This window comes from Coffea arabica, chromosome 1e (genome assembly GCF_036785885.1).
Source record: "Coffea arabica cultivar ET-39 chromosome 1e, Coffea Arabica ET-39 HiFi, whole genome shotgun sequence".
In the NCBI taxonomy this organism is placed as follows: Eukaryota; Viridiplantae; Streptophyta; class Magnoliopsida; order Gentianales; family Rubiaceae; genus Coffea; species Coffea arabica.
This window is the reverse complement of record NC_092311.1, coordinates 39,493,609-39,507,553: the sequence shown is the minus strand read 5'-3', so window position 1 is coordinate 39,507,553 and position 13,945 is coordinate 39,493,609. Positions and strand designations below refer to the sequence as shown.

The window sequence follows — 13,945 nt, the reverse complement described above, 5'->3', positions numbered from 1 at the left end:
AACAAAACTTGACTTGCAAAGTCTTTGAAGTCGATTTGGGGGGAATTTTGGAGTAGTCTGATGGCCCAATGCACCATTATTTTGGGTGCTTTCTTAGTTACTTAGATTTTTCTTTGCCAAAATCTCCATTGAGATTGGAAAGTGGAGAACTGAGAACACGTGATTGGTTAGAAATAATAGGAATAGAAGTCTTCATAGGCAGCTAGCTGTACTTGTAATTAAGCCAGTAAGATGAGAAATACAACTAGTTGGATACCAAAGAATGTTGAGACTACCATGCATTTTGAAATCGAAAATATGAAAAGAAAGAAAGAATGAAGAAGGTTACTGAAGTTAGTGGGGGACAATGAGTAAAAGGCTAGTGTATTGGCATCTAATTTTTGTCAACGGTATTCTATTTTGTCATATGATTTTGTAAAAATTTCAAAAGAGATAGAGTGCTTAGTGTGGTTGGATACTAGATCGTTTGGGATAATCTTTTTTAAAAATACTGTAATACTTTTTTCGATGTGATATATACGAAATATAACGATAACTGAAAAATATGTTATTGATACAAGTAAATAAATTTTTTGTAAATAATCCACTATCCAAACAATAATCTTTGTAAAATTGACTGATAAGTAAGGTCAAAATCACACAGATTTAGAAATAGATAATAAATAAAGTAAATAGTAAATGCGCATGGTAAAATTCAACTTGTATCAGTCTAAAATAAAGATCAAACTATTGCATCTATATGACTATATCTATCCAGGGCTTTTGCTTATGTAGTTTCAATGCATTTGCAGATGTTTCAATCCATGCAGTGGATGACATGTTAAGACTGATTATATGTATTGATGTTTTCAACAGCTGATAGTAAGATATAAATTCACACGCATATAGAAATTGAAAATTGCTATTTTATGCTTTGGAAAACATGACATCAACCTTTTCAACAACCCTTCAAAATTAACTTATTGTTTTTCAATTCCCAATAGGTTGCTCATCTCATAGCTTATTTTAGGCTGTGGAGAACAAGCCCCAAGCAATATTAGGAATAGCAAAGAAGAATTATTCAAAACATGCATGCTTTAGATATAACTCATGCACATTCGGATATCTTTTTCTGTATTAGTGTCGTTTTCGTTTTCTATTAAAGAACTATTCATCTAGTCAAAGTACTTAATTAATTGTATCTATACAAAAAAAATTTATTTTATTTATATTCAGTGAAACTTAGTATTTACTTTCATCACGTTGTCAAAGTACTTAATTGTATGTATACAAAAAAAATTTATTTATATTCAGTCAATGGTCCTTCTTTATCATTCTATCCACCAATAGGAGAACGGTTTTTTTTTCCAATTTCACTTGATGTTTTTCACTGTTGGCGGAGGTCGTGCCCCGTTATCTTGTGATGGAATTCTTGACTTCTCTGGTTTCTCCTTTGAAATGGTTGCATTGATATATTTGTTTGGTGGCATCACAAACAACGACAGAATGAGGGAGGAGGAGGAGGGAGGGGGGGGGGGGGGGGGGAGAAGGGGCAGCCTCCCAAAATTCTCTCCATAACCAACTAATCATTTAGTTTTTTTAAAACTTTTATGTTGCCTATACTAATTCTGTCCTCTCAAACTTTTTTTCTTTAAAAAAAGGAAAAATAAATCTTCTCTTTCCTTTTTGAATGAATCTCCCATATTAAGACAACTCCTAATCTCTTAGTCTATAGGATTAGTAAAATGCAAATAAAGTAATTAATGATAAAAGGGAATAATGTAATTATATCGGTTAGCTAACTAATTAAAATATAATTAGAATTTTGTTCATAGTCCATCAATTAAAAGGGATGCCAACTTTTGTGTCTTTGTAGTTTCTTTTCAAGTATCGCCTATCTTCCAATTCTCCAAACTAAGAATTTTTTTTTAAAAAAAATATTTTGCTTTCGAATGTTTTCTGTTCTATCTTACATCCGAGCCATTAATTTTCTAAAGAAAATTATAAATTTAATTATGGTATTGCAATTTCATCAAATATTTAGCTTTTCAATCATAGGGTAGATTCTATTTTGATTTTAAGTACTATGGATACGTTGTACAGAATTGCTCTCGCTAGTATTCATTAACTTCCTAACTTTTTTTTTTGTATTTTACTTAAGACTATTATTAAAATTATTGAATGCTAATCATTGTCTTGTAAATTTTGAGTTTAAATTTGTACTTCTTACATTATTTTATAATTTTATGTACGTTGTTAGCCCCCCAAACTCAAATCCTAGTTCCATCCTTGACGGAGAGAGGGAGAGAGAAAGGGAGAGAGGGAGAGAGGGAGAATTAATTTAGTTAGTTAACGGGTCATTATCAAAGCCAGTTTCTACAATCCACAAGTTTTGACTCAATAACTTCACTTGACGATTAGTTATTTTAGCTTGCTGCTAATTAGTGGAGAAAGTAGACTAAATTAACATAGTCTTGACGAACAGATTCAATAATAAATTGCATGCCAGTGCATGCCCTTTAGGCATCAAGTATCTGTACGTAAAAGAAATTTCTCTAGTGGACACTGAGATTGGAAAGTCGTGAATTGATAACTAGAATAAGAATGGAAGTCTTCATTGGCAGCTGTTTGTAATTAATCCAGTCTGATGGAGAAATATTAACAGTTGGGATACTAAAGATTTTGAGAGTGCCATGCATTTCGAAATTAAACAAAAAAAAAAAAAAAGACTGAAACTACGAATAGAGAATAACCACCACTAAAAGTCTAAGAGCCTGTTTGGGGTTGCAGTACTTTTGGTGAAAAAGCACTTTTGGATGTTAGAAGTACTTTTAAGGTATTTGATAAATATCATTCCATAAAATTAAGAGTAGAACTTTTAGCGTTAAATTTAGTGCTTTTAAAATAAATTTTGTACTGCAAAGGAGAATTTTTCAAAGCCTACTTTAAAAAAATAAGCACATTATAATATCCATTTCTATGCAAGTGCCATTTTCTTTATCTATCCAATAATTATGCTTGGTATTCATTGCATACCTAATTTACGCTCATCATGTAGTCAAGGTACTTATTTACATCAATACAAAAGAAAACACTTTTATTTCTATTGATGATTTTCAATGTTGGCGGAGGTCATGCCCCGTTATCTTGTGATGAAATTCTTGACTTCAATAGGTTTCTTCTTTGAAATGGTTGCGTTAGCTCTTCTGCATGTTTTAGACTTATCTTCCTGCCTTGACATATTTGTTTGGTGGCAGCACAAGAGAGAGATAGTACGAGACTTAATTTAGTTAGTTAATGACTCAATTATCAGAGTAGGTTTATATAATCCACAAATTTTGACTCAGTAGATTCACTTGACGATTAGTTATTTTAGCTTGATTCTGTTTACATTCTGGTTATTAGTGGAAAAACTGGACTAAATCAACATAGTCTTGAATCTGGATGAACAGATTCAAGAATAAATTGCATGCCAGCGCATGCCTTTTAGCTCTGAAATATCTGTATGCAAAAGAAATTTTTCTAGTGGGTCACCTTTAGCCTGTTTTTCTATGTTTCAGGTAATATTCGTTAATATATGATTGATAATGTCATTTATTCATGGGGTATAGTGGAAAAATTGCTGCCTAAATGTGCCTCTTTCTTTGAGATTTTCTTGATGCTGATACTTAAGTTGCATCAAATCAAAGGTTTTTTGCTCGAGAAAATACTCATAACTTCTTTGTACTTTTGTGTAATACAACAAGACCTTCTTAAAGTTTTAAAATATCCACATAACCTTTCTCGATTGTACGTAAAGTGGACACAACGGAGAGAAAGCATTGCCAATTACGTTGATTTATCAAGACATGCTCCAAAAATGCGTTTGATAAAATTATTAAAACTTACTTAACCACCTTGTGATTTTGTATAACTATCCACTTAACTCGTTATGATTTTGTATCCATTCACATAATCTCCTGTGATTTTATAAAAAATGGTCAGAACCTCATTTCATTTAGTACTATTTCCCATCAAATTCCACTTTACATAAAATTACAGGAGGCCGTGTAGATATTTTAAATCCTTAAGAGATTCATATGGTATAATGCAAAAACATAGGGTATCATGACTAATTTCCCCTTCTCTAAGTTAGGTAACTTTGGACCATTTTTTACCATGTATTATGATAAATTGACTTGGCTAGCAAAATTAATGGATAAACAATTGTTTGATCATTTCTATAAGCAAAAACACTGGCTTTGGTCAATATTAATTGACCAAAGTGACCACATTAATTGAAGAAAATGTTAGCTAATTGCCGATCATTACCCCGCCGTATTGACTGCTAAAGGGAGGACCATTTGGGTTTGGGTTTCGGTGGAATAAGAGAAATTGCTAGTTGGAAAGCAAGAAATTGGATCAAACATCTTAACTGCGACAACCCAACCACAATTAATGTGAAAGTGAAAAATCAATTAAAGGTGTTGACGAAGGAAAGATCAGAATTGACTTAGTAAGTTCCAACTTGCAAGAAATGAATGCCTAATGCCCCACTTACATTTGCATTTGTACCTGAAATGTTTTATGGAATATTCAAATGCCAATACAAGTTGGTTAATACGGATCATTCTCTCACGAAAAGTCGTGTGTTTGAATCCCGCTCCGATGTAAAGATTGTATGGGTGGACGATCAATAAAAATCCTTGTGAGCGATGACCTATTGTCCCAGAACCATGTTCTTGTTTATGGTAGTGACCAGAATCGAATCCACCCAAACTTTTTATTATCCAAAAAAAGGAGTATCGATTAATTTATTGGACATATCTTTTATACACTTACAATGTATATACTAAAGGATCTGCACGCATATCACATATGCATAATTTGAGACTCAATTTTAAATTGAGATGATGTGACATATATTATATTGTTAGTGTATACAAAATCAATCATAATGATAATTGCCCATTTTGTTTAGAAATCGTGAAAAGTATAACATAATTTTGGTTCACATTCTTTGTCAGTAAAATCAAATTCTTTCCACTGCGAACAAATTTTTTTTTTCCTTTTCCTAAGTGCCTGAACTGTGTATGCAGTAGAGTCCTCATTAAGCATTATAGGCAAAAGTAGTAGTAGAGTTCTTTTTAAGCTTTTGAAGTTGCAAAACAACTGACAAACATTGACAAGACAACAAGTTTTCTACGGTAATAGCTGTAATAAGAAATCAGGTACCCAATGATTGAGTAATTATGTGATCTTAAACCTTATTGTGAGCCCTTTTGAATTTCCCAACTCTAATGATGGATTGAACCAAAAAAAAAAAAAACATTACTTACCATCTCGATGGTGGAAAACATTCACCTTTTGATATTAGTTTTACCATGTAGTTAGAAATTAATATTTTCCAAATGAAAGGAAATATTTCTTTTCGAAGCCATACATTGAAAAACAAAAAAACTACCGCAGATATAGGGAAAATGTCCTGTAAAAAGAAATTGAATAAGCAATTTGATTTTTAGCAAACAAACTGGAAGCAAATTCATAAAGCATTTGAGAGATGGACACAAGGGTCCCGTGTTTGTTCCTTTAAAAGTGGTTGAAATTGGCACAGGATATTGGAAATGTGAATGAACAAGAAAGAGTCAAGCTATCAAAGAACTTGATAATAAATTAGTAAATAACCAAATACAAAAAGACTTTTTACAGTTACAGAATTAGGAAATTATAGATGACTAGTATTGCATTTTTTAAGGGAATTGAATTGACACTTTTCACATTTTTTAATGGTATATCTTTCTATATTTTAAATCATGTGAAAATATTTTAAAATATCTTAACTTCTAATCACACTTACAATCACTAAAGTGCTATCATGTTGTAATAGGGTCAAAAGATGGCGAAAATTTTCTCTTTGGATATGATTAAAAAGTTAAGGAAATTATCATCAACAAATATCAAAGTATCAATACCATATCTCCATTGTCAATAAAAAATTGAAAAAAAAAATATTGTGCAACTTTTTTGAATAAATTATTATCGTCAAACCTGTGTACAAGTTTCATAAAAACCACATCTTCACCAAGTCTATAACACTCATTCCGCAAGGAAAAGTCAACTCATTACAATGCAGCATAAATGAAAGCAACAAAAGACATGGTCAAGTCTTCTTCACAAGTCTAGAATTTATAGCCCTTCGTTTTCCTTTTCTTCCATGCACAAAATGGATTCATCAAGAAAAGGAGAACAAGTCCAAAATTTTTGACAAAGGATCATAATGTGAAAGCCCTAAACTGACGGCTATTAATGGTTCTTAGTAGCACAAAACTGAAAAATTCAAACACAGGAATCTTGTTTCTTGTTGTCTTCCTAAGAAACTAGGCCTTAGTTGACCCAAAGAAATAACAAGAAGGATATATACTAATAGTGAGATAATTAAGTATCCAGTCAATTTCTGTGATAATTCAACTAATTTCCTTGTGCTAATAGCAATATCTCAAAAGAAAATTTTGGGTCAGGAAGTAAATAAATAGTTCCTCAGTACTTCTGTCCCTTCTGGACCACTAATGTTAATAATCTAACACTTCTTACTCTCAGAGTATTCATATTCAACAGTAATTAAATAATATTAGCTAAAGTTGCCAAACTTTATACAATATAGCACCAAATAAATCCCCTGAACTTTGAATGAAAGAGATATAATTTCTTATGATCCTAGTTGCTTTTAACAAATACAAACCAATTTATTTTGTATTTTTTGTGGCCCAGATGGATTTAAAGAATATATAAGTGTGTGTGTTATTGTCTAGGTAAATTGAACAAACAATAAATAAAGGAAGCAAGATTGTGATAGGAAAGTCAAAGGAACATAGAATCCAAGACTGAGCCACCGTATGAACTTCGAAAATCTGACGCTGCTTCCTGTATAAAACTATAAATAGACATTCCCATCCATAGTGATTACTCATCAAGCATTTGAACTCATCAGCTTCAGAATCAAGTTGGATTGCACTTCATCACTGGAAAAATGGTATAATGCTGAGAATTGAAATAAAAATACACAACCATCTCTTGCTTTCTTAGTGAAATATCTCTCCATAACATCAAATTTTTTGGTTATTCATGCAGGATGTAGAGAATGGTGAATCTCCAATTAGTTCATACCCATTGAGTAAGGAAAAGGGTGGATTCAAGGCATGCATGTTTGTATTAGGTGAGTGTTTACATATGCATATATCTTCATGGTTTAAAATCACTGGGAGATACACAGGCAATGGAAAACACCTCCCCACTATCCTCCTTCCCCAACTCTTATTTCCTGGCTCTGAGCCACTGCTTTCATCGGGTTCAAACTTCAAATTTAGTGATGGAAGTGATTTTTGTTTCTGTTAGTTTTGACGACTCTGGAGAACATTGGATTCGTGGCGAATATGTCATCATTGGTTCTCTACTTTCACTTGGTGATGCAATTTGATCTGTCCACTTCTGCAAATACCCTCACAATTTTCCTGGGATCAACTTTCTTGCTCACAATCTTGGGAGGTTTAATATCAGATACTTACTTGAACAGACTCTACACATGCGTATTGTTTAGCATCTTGGAAGTTCTGGTAATGGAGTTGAACATAATGAATTCTAGCATTTCTAGTACTTACATCCCTCTTCGTTTCCTCCTCACTAATCCATGTTTTCACTACAGGGACTGCTCTTGCTTTACATCCAAGCAAAGTCACATAAGTTGCAGCCTGACCCCTGTGGCAAATCAAGCTGTGTCAAAGGCAGTGAAGCTGTCATGTTCTACTGCACCATATTCCTTTTGGCACTAGGTGCTGGTGGAGTTAAAGGATCGGTTGCAGCACTTGGTGCTGACCAATTTGATCAGAAAGATCCAAAGGAAGCAAAGGCACTTGCAAGTTTTTTCAACTCCTACCAGTTCAGTATAACCGTTGGATCCATAATAGGAGTTACTATTGTGGTTTGGATAGCTATGAACAGAGGTTGGCACTGGGGATTTTTGATATCTCTAATCGCAACTTCTATAGGAGTGGTAATTCTTGCACTTGGAAAACCTTTCTACCGCATCCAAGCACAAGGCGCCAGCCCTCTGGTTAAGATATCTCAGGTACTTTTTATCTCTTTTATCTCATTTATGTGCTTGAAATTTCCATTTTGTTCCACATATTCTTATCCGTTATCAATTTGTGTTTTCAGGTTATTGTCGCTGCAATTAGAAACAGAAATGTACCCCTGCCACAAGATGCCAATGAATTATATGAGATTGAAGATAACGATGCAATCTCGCATACTAGCCAATTCAGGTAGTCAAACAATTAAAGACTGAAACATGAAAAAGAAGCAAGAAACTAGGAGTTTATTACAGTTGTATTAGAATAATATATAAAATTAGCTTCTCTTACACTAAAATTTTCAAATAATCTCAATTTTTAAACAGATTGCTAGACAAAGCTGCCAGTGTTCGACGAGGGATGGATCCGGTGCCATGGACAGTCTGCACGGTAACACAAGTAGAAGAAGTCAAGATACTCATCAGGATGCTCCCAATAATTGCTAGCACCATTATAATGAATACATGCATGGCACAGATGCAGACATATTCAGTTCTTCAAGGATACATCATGAATACACATTTAGGATCTTTCAAGATTCCATCAGCTTCAATTCCAGTGATTCCCCTGATTTTCATGTCCATTCTGTTACCAATCTACGAGTTTTTCTTTGTCCCACTAGCTCGAAAAATCACTGGTCATCCAACAGGTATCACTCAGCTTCAGCGCGTAGGCATCGGTCTTGTACTCTCTGTCATCTCAATGAGTATAGCCGGAGTTGTTGAGGTCAAAAGAAGACATAAAGCACTAGAGGATCCATTACATCCTATAAGTCTTTTCTGGCTTTCTTTCCAATATGGAGTCTTTGGCGTTGCGGACATGTTTACAGTGATAGGACTTATAGAGTTCTTCTACAGAGAAGCTCCCAAGTGGATGAGATCTCTCTCCACTTCTTTTGCACTTTTATCACTCTCTTTTGGATACTTCTTAAGTACTGCCTTTGTCAACCTCGTGAATGCTGTAACCAAGAAGGTCACTCCAAGCAAACGAGGATGGTTAGAGGCACCAGATTTGAACCACAATAAGTTGGAGCTTTTCTACTGGTTCTTAGCCATCCTAAGTTTGCTCAATTTTTTTAACTATCTCTTTTGGGCTTCATGGTACAAGTACAAGACAGATGCAAATGATGAAGAAACACAAAGCAAGGCTGTGAAAGGAACATCTGCAGTTGCTGCTGAAAATTAAATTGGGCATGAATTTCTACTTCCAGTACACTCAGCAGGATTGAGCTGCGATTGCATTCATTCATCGATCAAGGCTATAGATATTTTCCCCTTTCTTGTCCTCTTCTCATTTAGGATTATTTGCATTATGTGCTACACAAAATTGTGCAGAATAGCATTATTTGCTAGTCATTTGTTTGCAGCTGTAACTTTTTATTCTGTAAGTTTTGCGATGAGAGTGAAAGTTGTAATTGATGATAAGAAGGATAATATACTCTTTCATGTACTCAGCAACTCTGATTAATAGGTTCACAGGCATTTTATATACGTTTTCTGAAGACCAAGTCTACTTGTCCTTAGTTTTCCATCAAACAGATTAAAACAGCTAGACAGCTTCCAATTTCTCCTCACAAGAACCTTAGGCTTAAATGCTTCAGAACTCCATTTTTACAACTTCCAACAAAAGGTTGTTGAAGGTCCTGTACAACCATGGTTCAAAGACTCGGACTCGGCCGAGTCGTCACCGTCTCGGGCCCTCCCGATACGATACCGGAACGATACGATTTCGAGATACTTGACTCGCCGAGACGTCACCGTGAATGGTTGAAACTATCAAGTCACAACGAATCACTCCGAGTCATCCCGAGTCAACTCGAATTTTATTATTTTTACTAATTTTGTAATTATTTTTATTTATCATATTTTTTACAATTTTTAGAATATTAAATATTTCAAAAATTTTCGTCTCGCCAAAACTGCGACCAATATGCCGAAATCGATGTGAAACTGTCCAGACCGCGACCGCGACTTTGAACCCTGTGTACAACACATTTTGCTTTTCTGACTGCCTATTCGTGGATATTAACAAGAGAGCTATAAGCAGATGAAAATGGTTCACAAGACTACAGACTCCCATCACTCAAAATTGCTTTTCCAATTCTATAAGAAGGAACGTAATGAAAAAGATCGGAGCTGTTGTTAGCTAGAAAGCGTGTAATGGATATTTCTCCCAAATGGGGATCATACTTTTCTTTGGTCTGATTGGTGGCATCCAAGTGGCATGGGATGGACACACCAATGGATGTGACTTTTGGCACAGTAATTTTGGACTAACTTTTCCTCGCATAATCCTATTGACTGATTGCGGAAGCAAGTCTGTGACAAGAACCAGAATGCTACCTTTATCTTGGACTGGCTCGTAGGAAATGCTTAATGCTAAAGACAGATTATATTACTTGGAGGTTTCCTGTTCAGCCCAAGTGTCTTTTAACAACAGCAGGCTGTGATTGTCAGGCAAGGGATCACCATTTCTTTTGCTGTCCTCATAGTTCTTGAATCTAGGAAAAGGTTTGTTTGCTATTTCCAATTCATAGACAAACTGCTAGAAATTGTCATCGAAAGCCTTTTCTTGGCTTGACAAGAAATTTGGCCTTTATTCCCACTAATTAGCATATCTGATCTCTACTAAAAACTACAAAACCTATGTTTCCATCAAGGTACAACAACACACAAGTTTAGTCCTGCAGTTATTTCGTATCTTATGCTGAAGTAATAAATGTGAAAGAAAGATTGAAAAGCTTCAGCTGCCCCAAAAGTAAACAAGAATAGCAAGACAATGCACATACATACCATTTTTCCACATGAATTATACTTAAATTATGTAAGAATTTGCCTTGTTCATTAACTTGATAGCTTGGAGCCCTCTCCATTAAGTTTTCCATTGTGCATTTTGAAGAAAATGCTGATCAAACTGGGAAGATAAATATAAGTAATATTGATCAGAAGAAAAAGGGTCAGATTTACTTCATATTTTTGTTGTTACGAAAATACATTGCCTTTGCGTCCTTTGTCACTAGACACACAACAGACAGCAATGTAGACTTTCCAGCTCTGGTTGTATTAAAGCAGCGCCTCTACCAGATAATCAGATTTAGGTTCTGCAAATAGTATTGTAATAGTTCCACAAATAGACCCTCTTATGAAATCAAGAATTACAGAACAAGAAGAAAGCAGGGGATGAAGAAGGAGCGGATTGATGTTCCTGGGCAGAAGTAATGCAAATAAGTAAAAGATTTTCTATCCAAAGAAAAAAAAAGGAAAAAACTTTATAAAATGGTTAATTGCACTAAACCCCCTAAACTATTGGCCAAGTTCCATCTTACGTTTAACTGCTCAATTGTCTAGACATATTTGCACTTTCTTGCCATTTTTGCTCTTCTGCCGAAAATTAAGAGCCAATTATTTGTGAGGTCAGCTTTGACTTTTAGCAACAAACTGGTGTAGTCTATGATTTTACAAGTCCAAAGCGGTCAAGTTCAATTTTGGACTTTTAACCTGGGACTTGGATTTTTTTCGTGGGCTGCTCACTTTTGTGAGCATTTTGGGCTCTAGTCACAGCCCAATAACTTCATCTAATTGTTTGGAACAACAACTACTAAGTTGGTTGGTTAAATTGATGATCCAATATTTTTCTCAAATAAAAACAATCTTGGCTGGCCCAACTCAAAAATAAAATGACTCATCCAATTAAAAACTAAAGAAACAGGCAATTCTCTCCCTCCTTTGAGAATTGTCACCTCGAGAAGCATTCTCCAATGTCCAGTTATCCCCCTTTGAAAGAAAAAATTCTTCTTTTAAATCTTCTATTTTACATTATTGATGGTGGAAGCAAACATGTTTTCCCTTTCTTTTTCTATCTTTTGTTTCATATTCATGGTTTTTTTGTACTTATCTTATTTTTCAAATTTTTTTGATTTTGGAGTTAATCTTACAAATCCTATCAGATTTGTTATTGACTCTTCTTTGTTTAATTTAAGACATGGGACAGATTTGTTCATGATTTTATTGATTCATTAATTTTCTTATGAAATACTTTTTTCTTTTATTTGGTGGATGGATTAGAAGGTACTAGATCAGTAAATCTTCTCTTGAAGATATTACAAAATTTAGGGTTTTCGTCTTGATTTTACATATTTTCTGCTTATTTACTATTTTTAATTTCTAATATTTACTCACTTTACTGCTACAGCTACTGCTACTGCTACTACAGTCACTACTAGTCTAGTATTCTACTACTATTATCTATAGTACTTTTTTGTCTGAACGGATGCTTGGTAGTAACTACTTAAGCTTACGGTTAAAAATAATGACTATAGCTCCCAAATTAGTAACATATAAAATTATATACAAAACTAATTAATTACAATTGCATGTAGTTAATCAATAGTTTTATTCTACTTAGAACTATTTGTAATTATTATGTTATACTTATAATTTTTATTTATATTTATTTAAGTGATGTGGGGAATGGGACGGAAGATCTGGTGGGGATATGCTTGTACGCGATAAAATTTCAAGTCTGCAAAACGACAAGAAAAAGAAATACACGACAAATATATACTATATAAACTTAGAAAAATATGTAGGTACAATCTCTGGAAGTTTCTCGAACTTATGGAGAGTTTCCTTCGATTCTTCTCCTCGAACAACAATCCAAGGGCTTCGCAGCTTGTTCTTGGATCAACCACCGACTCCTTCAAATCTTGATATGGAAGATTTGAAGGATTTGAAAATACTTGAAGGCTCAAGCCTTGATATGCGGAAGACTTGAGGAGCTTTGAGACCCAGACCTTCGTAGCTTGAAGCTTCAATACTTGAGTGTATGAGATGTTTCTTGATATCTCTGTGTGTCCCCTTAATTTGGTTGAGAGACCTCTATTTATAGTTGTAGCAAGAGGTGGAGGTTGAAAACCTGTGTACCACTTTACTTGCCTTGCAAGACGTGCAGTCATATTAGGACTGTGCCAGTCAAATATTATCTCTTCATTTTATATTTATCAATAAAGAGATAGGTAATTTCCCGATTGGCCAAGCCTGTGGGGACAAGTGACGTGGCGCCATTTTACTGGCCAGGCCATTGCAGTATATAAGAGATATACTTGGATTAAATAACTCTAAATATTATCCCTTTAATAAGAAATAAATACTTAGATATTTATCCAATAGATATGTGATATGATATGATTTGGTTGGTGAAGATACCCCTGCGATTTGAATTGGTTTGGAACACCTCAACTTGACACGTGGAGGAATATAATTGGCTATTTAATAACCAAACTTTCCAAGTGTACATGTCATATGGCAATATCCGATTGGATAAAAATATTTTATAGACCAATGGTAGTTTTTGGAATTTAATTAAAATTCCATTGTCTACAAATGCCCCCTCGAAACTTGAGCGTGAATGCTGGATATCGGAGCAAATTTTGAACGGACAAGTTTTGACACATATTTTTTTGCTTCAATTTGAACACCACTGACATATTAGTTTTCAAGTGAAACCCATAAATGGGCTAAACTTCAAGCTTTGCAAACTTTATATCAATTACTTGTATCACATATGATAGTTACGTGGAATACCAACAATGCATCCCCTATTGAGCTCAATTTCCAAGATTGCTAGCTTTCAATTTCCCGAGACCGGACCACCTTATATCAATTTCCCAATGCAATCCCGTAGTCCAGTGTCATGCATGGCTAGCTTTCAATTGCTAGCTTTCAATTTCCCAATGCAATCCCGTAGCTTTACTCAAAATTTTGCACTTGGTATATCAATTCGTGAGCTTTGCTTATAAGATGGCCATGTGGGATCCACCAATTCATGCAACATTAGTTATATCAATTTCAGGATCATGCCAA

The 13,945-nt window shown here is 34.3% G+C and overlaps 1 protein-coding gene across 2 annotated transcripts; it reads left to right on the top strand.

The window, feature by feature from the left end:
• Positions 1-6,920: 6,920 nt before the first annotated feature.
• LOC113703754 (protein NRT1/ PTR FAMILY 4.5) lies at positions 6,921-9,537 on the top strand. 2 transcript variants are annotated; one of them, XM_027225235.2, is made up of 6 exons: positions 6,921-6,988; positions 7,087-7,171; positions 7,351-7,568; positions 7,658-8,080; positions 8,170-8,276; positions 8,411-9,537. In XM_027225235.2, exons 1-6 carry the CDS (start codon positions 6,986-6,988, stop codon positions 9,267-9,269), a joined length of 1,695 nt encoding a protein of 564 aa, XP_027081036.1. In that variant the 5' UTR covers positions 6,921-6,985; the 3' UTR covers positions 9,270-9,537. The 2 variants fall into 2 exon arrangements, with proteins under 2 accessions (XP_027081036.1, XP_071911985.1); XM_072055884.1 differs by lacking the exon at positions 6,921-6,988 and having other exon boundaries at positions 7,047-7,171.
• Positions 9,538-13,945: the final 4,408 nt, after the last annotated feature.